Below are 6,000 nucleotides of genomic sequence, written 5' to 3'. Positions count from 1 at the left end.
GGAAAAGACTGAAAACGGCTCTGTTTGAATAAGCCGTTCCACCGTTTCGTGTTTCTCTTTTATTTCTGCTCTCCCAGACCCTTCTCGTCCTGTGACCTGATGCCTGCACTATAAATAAATAAAAAGTTGGGTTTTTTTAACGTTTTTAAATACTGGGGCCATAGAGTGATCTCGTCACATCTCCACCACTGGATCAGCGGCTCGGATACGGATGCCCTTTATTGGTAAGAAAAATGGTTTGGAGGAACCTTCCAGAGAAGGCTATCCCATATTACATTCAACATAAAAGGTAAACCCTCATGTTTGAACCGCATTTCATGAATCCTCAAACGGTCATGTGATCCGATGTGGTGACTTACGGGAAATGCTAGCGCGGGCTGACCATCAGTGTTGCGGCCTCTGAAGCTGGTACAGTTGGACGATACTTTACTGAGGTTCATACTCCACACGACCGGGAATTAGGCCGAATCCTTGTGATACTCCTTGCAAACATTTTGTATTTGAGCGGTTTATTTTCTAAAAAAAATATATTCATATAATGCAGAGGAAATACTGCAAGAATGCAAACAATCAATTAAGCCTGTGAACACTTACAGGTATTGTACATCCACACACAACAAAAACAGTCTCTTCCTGTTAATCTGTTTAGGGTGTAACAGACAAAAGCAATGAGGTCTGGTCATAAATGTTTTAATAATACAATAAACTTCGAGCAACTTGGTTGTGTTGTTTGGCCACAAATATTATGATGCCAAGGGCTCGCTGTCCCGACTACCTCGAGGATGCACTATTGTGTTCTCGCATGAAAAGGTCAAGGCGTCCCCAATAACCACAATGGTAAATTGGTTACACACATGCAAAATAGATTTTACTGCATAGATCTAATCCAAAACGTACTGATATGTGCATCAAATTCTCAAATTCGAGGCTAGCCTTCTGGGCCGACTGTGAGTAGTACGGAATTAGAAAAAGTCTTGTTTACCACATGTAACATTTGCAGCAATTGTTTTGAAACAGGTCAGTTGTTCAGAGCATTTCACTTAAAAAAAGAAATACAACAACCTACAGATAGGAAAGAAACACAACAGTTGTAATTCTTCAGTTATGTGGTTATCTGTATATGCTGAAATGGTGAAGATATTGCCGGAGTGTTTAATTAGACCGTAAATATTAAAATATTATGGCTTTTTGCCTTCTAAATTCAGCAGATATCAAGGCATAAATTAGTTTTCAAAAATTGATTAGCAGAGCTTGCTAATTAAAATGTTTTTGATTAGCAAACACACCAATTTCATTACCAATTTTGTACTACTATTGTTAATGTCACTGGATGTTATTTGTACCCAAGACATGAAATGAGCAACAATACCGCAGTTTTGCTTACAGCTGAAATAAGACATTTGTGAGGAGTCAGGCCGTGCAAATTCTTTAATCTTCAGCTAGACCTTCAGGTCGTGTAACTTAGTTTACCTATTCAACCTAAGAGAAATGCACTCGACCCATAGCAACGGAGGGCAACAAATGTATAATGTGATTTCTGTAAAATGGTGCATGTCACTACAAACCCACTTTGTTTGGCACACTGCTGCCACCCAAAGTCCAGCCATGCGCAGTGAAACATATTTGACATTTACTGCAAACAAAGTAGATGTTAAATAAAAGTTTCAAACATCTCTTGTAAATGCTACTCGCCCGTCGGAAAATCTACTCGACTGAGTGGGCGAAACTACTTTGCAAGCCATAGATGAGTGTCTGTAAAATGTAAAAGGTTAGCTGCATGAATGGACACAAATAAATAGATTTGATAAAATAAGGCTCTGAAAACAGTTTGGCCAGCTGTCTCCTGCAGGTGGTTATATATATATAACAATCATAAAGCAAATCGAGCTTTGGAGGCTAACTACAGTGTTTGGTATTGCAGTAGATCTTTAGATCTACAGACTGGATGGATCTATTGATCACTACTTTGCGCACGCATTTAGTTTGCTTTGACTATGTATTATGTAAGAGGAAAGAAAGAGACTAAGCAGAGTGGATTGCATAGCAGGCAGAGAACTGGCTAAACTAGGTGGAATATTGTAGTTAGAGGTTGTCGCACTTTCAGGATCCCTGGATTAAAGCAACATTAATAGAATGTCAAGAAGTATGGGTTTGATCATGGTTTGAACACCAGTTGCAAGATGTATGCAACCTGCAGGTTACAGAACTAGGCTTGCCATCAAAAGCTTTTGATCATGTTAAAATATACATTTTCAAACATTCACTAGTCAACCTGATGCAACTTCCCTAACAAAATGAAATATAGTTGACACTATGAAATTCAGATACACTAACCTAAACTTTACTGTAAAGCATGGATCGTTGCAAGGTTTTACAGTCTCAATACTGCAATTATGTATTATTTAACAACTTACATTTTAGGAATGGAATTGCACGACTGTCTTTTTAAAAGATATAAAGTTGACACATACTTGTCTTTGCCAGACAGGATATAAAAAGCTTAATAAAAAAATCATCCCCATTACTTCTGGTTTGCAATAATTTGAATAAAGAATTCTTGCACTCCTACACATGCATTTGGCACTTAAGAGTAGATGAGGATACTCAACTGTACTTTCCCTCCATTAGCACTTGAAGTGAACAGAGATAAGAGGGCGAGGAGAGCACCGACGGCAAGAGAGGCATGCAGGGTAAGCTGTGCTTTCATTGAAGAGGGTAACCTAAATAGCTAACTTTGCTACACAAGTGTTCAGTTAATTAGCAAAGCTACAGAATTGCATAGCAAATTGCTATGCGACACTGCTTATTTTATGCCTTGGATATATTTGTGCAAAGAACTAACTTATCATAATGGTACCCGATATCACAAGTGACTAAATGCGGTTACATTTGAAGGAAGACAATGTAATCTTCTAAATCAGCTTAAGCTCGGTTCCCGGGCCTACCCCAAAGTATGGCACAAGGGCGTGCCTGAAGGGATGCCTGAAAGTGTAGATATGTGCTTGATTGTCGGCATCGTAGAATGACAGGCGGCCCTCTTTGAAATCCAGGAATATTCCAATCCTCTTAGGGTTCACACTCAGAGTCAAAGAGGTCGGCGGGCGAGTGAGAGCCTGGTAGCTCAGTCCATTCTTCCTGCTCTTTTCCATGGCCCATATTCCCTGCGCAGGTGAGGGTGTGCTGGGTAAATGCTTGATCTGTGTCAACCGTCTAGCAGCACCGATACGCCAGTTTCCTCCCACAGACCAGCCATGCCCTCCGGTCACCGCCACCTCCCAGTAATGTCTCCCAGAGTTGAATACGTAACACCCCAAGACACAAAGAGTGGAAGGGAATCCTTGTAGTACTGGGTTAGTGCCTCCTTGTGTGATGCTTCTTCCATCCGCAGACACAATGAGATGAGGGGCTGCTTGAGCTGGATCCATTGTTGTAAAGACTGAAAAGAGAAACAGAATTAAAAAATCAACATGGGTAGAACAGAGAGAATGTTAAATGTGAACTAACGGAAAGATGAAAAAAAAAAATTCAAATCAGATGATTTCAATGCATTGATATTCGTCGTTTCCAGAGATTTTTAGCACTAAAACATCTGAACCTCAGAGTATTTCAAATATATATTTAAGGAGGCAATGCTGCTCAGATACAATGTCATTTTCAAAAGGTCACACAGTATGCAAAGTAAGGGCAGGAGAATGTATATATAACCTGTTGCCCACTGAGCCCAATGACCTCCAAGAAATATGTGAAACTTGCACCAGACTCTGTGCTTGAGCTGACTGGGAAGCTCGGAGCACGAGCTTCTCGGTTGCCATTGAAAGGGAAAGAGAGTTAACGAGCTCCCTTTGTCATTTCCACGACAGCCATCATTTTTGGTAAGCTTTTTTCAAATTTTGCAAATGGCTTTGCACTCCTTGTGCAAACCGGTTACCCCAAATGCAATCACCTTTGCAACCAATCGCTTATTGCTATGACAATGTTGTTTGTGGGCTCCACTGTCTGGTAATGATGCTGCAACCCTCGCTTAAGGCTTTTACTTCACTCAGGCCTGTTTAATGATAATGATGTGTTATGTATATAGCACCTTAATCCAAAGCACTTTACAGAGCACATATTTACATAAAATATCACCCAACCGAAATTGGTACTCATTTATCGACCTCGGAAGGATGAAAGGCTGAGTTGGCCTTGCCGGGATTCGAACCTGCGAACTGCAGATCATGTTCAGATCGCAGCAGCGAGCGCTCAACCCGCTGAGCTATCTTACTCGGACGGTTGTGAGATTACCAGTCGATACAGCCTACCATGGGTGAACATTCAGAATATAGACTGATCCTTTGAAGACATTTCAGTGGCAACGCTTCCATTGAGTAGACTACCTTTATATTCATTATCACTATGGTACAGCTGTCTCGCTCAGAAGGTTCCCATGCCTGTGTAATCCCCCCCCCCCCCATCTCCCTGGCACTTTAATAAACCATCTCATGTAAACAAGTTTCAGTCAAATTCAATTATGTTTAACCTACACCCTCTCTGTGTTACCTATGTACTACTCTCTCTGCATCTTTTAACTCACAGCACCACCTATGAAAAAGCACATCTTCCATTCTCAAAAGTAGGTTCCTTGGAGAGCAGCGATAGTGCTACGCAAGGAACAAGTTATTTACCTGTAACTGTTGTTCTCCAGCATGGGTCTGGCATGGATTCACATGCTCATGAATATATTCCCCGTCGTCAGGCCGGGAATCCTCGGTATAGAAAAAAAATCAGTATCAGTTTTGTTTCTGATCTTTCTTTCTCCGTAGTAACCAATCACTGGTCTCTGGGTCCTACTGCCCCCAGCCAATGACTGCCCTCTCCCTAAGCCCTGCCCCTGGCAGCCATCCTCAGATTTGGTAGCACGTGAAGTGGCAGTATGACCAAGTGAAGAGCCGCAGAGGGGTAGGCGGGAGGCTTCGCATGTGAATCCATGCCAGACCCATGCTGGAGAACAACAGTTACAGGTAAGCAACTTGTTCCTTCTCCAGCATGGGGTCTGGCATGGATTCACATGCTCATGAATGACAATGCATTACTTACCGTAAAAGCATTTCTGATGGTTGTATCTGCTTAGATTCACATGCTGTGCATAGGTCCGACATCCAGTGGTCACTGCGGAGTATTGCATTTTGTTTTTCGTAGTCGAAAAGGGGACGTCGACAAGGCGTGTCTGTAACACTATCCCTATAGTGACGTGCGTTGTACCCACAATCCCTCACGCGTCGAGGTCCCTCTGTTTGTATTTTTCTGCCCTGAGGGAGCCTTCTAGACGTGAGTGAGTACAGAAAAGAGAGAAATATAGGAAAGGATGTCTATGTTCCTTCCATCAGAGCGGGGAGGAAGGGCGGGCGCATGTGAATCTAAGCAGATACAACCATCAGAAATGCTTTTACGGTAAGTAATGCATTGTCTTCTGATGTTTGTTAATCTGCTTAGAATCACATGCTGTGCATAGACTAGCGAGCAGTACCCGGAGTTGGCGGTGGGTTATGAGAAGGAACAGTAGAGAAAAGATGTCTTAATACTGCCTGTCCCACCTGGGAGTCAGATCTAGAGTGTGCATCTAGACAGTAGTGTTTTGTAAAGGTGTGCACAGAACTCCAGGTAGCCGCTTTGCAGATGGACTCAAGGGGAACATTTGCAATGAATGCTATGGAAGCCCCAGTGCCTCGAGTGGAATGTGCTCTTGGCTTGAAGGGTAGTTCTCTCTTAGCAAGAGTGTAACAGAGAGTGATGCATTGTACAATCCATCTAGATATAGTGGACTTAGAAACTGCATCTCCTTCTCTTCCTGCTGCCACCGAGACAAAGAACTGATTAGTCTTTCTCAGTGTTCTGGTTCTTTCCATGTAGAACATGACAGCTCTGCGTACATCTAGTGTATGCAGACTTTTTTCTCCCAAGCTGGAAGGGTTTTGAAAGAATGTTGGTAGTTCTATAGACTGGTTTACATGAAATTTCGAG

The 6,000-nt window shown here is 42.1% G+C and overlaps 1 protein-coding gene across 1 annotated transcript in view; it reads right to left on the bottom strand.

Moving 5' to 3' along the window:
• Positions 1–674: 674 nt before the first annotated feature.
• Positions 675–6,000, bottom strand: part of LOC138511281 (E3 ubiquitin-protein ligase TRIM39-like) — a 202,546-nt gene continuing 197,220 nt past the window's right edge. Inside the window, exon 6 of the mRNA XM_069626833.1 lies at positions 675–3,436. Coding sequence (XP_069482934.1) covers positions 2,913–3,436 — 524 coding nt within the window. The 3' untranslated portion in view covers positions 675–2,912. The remainder of the gene's footprint in view (positions 3,437–6,000) is intronic.

The sequence above is a fragment of the Ambystoma mexicanum genome, chromosome 6p (assembly GCF_040938575.1).
Source record: "Ambystoma mexicanum isolate Mex_15411 chromosome 6p, UKY_AmexF1_1, whole genome shotgun sequence".
In the NCBI taxonomy this organism is placed as follows: Eukaryota; Metazoa; Chordata; class Amphibia; order Caudata; family Ambystomatidae; genus Ambystoma; species Ambystoma mexicanum.
Note: the sequence above shows the minus strand (reverse complement) of the source record. Positions and strands in the feature narration are given on the sequence as shown.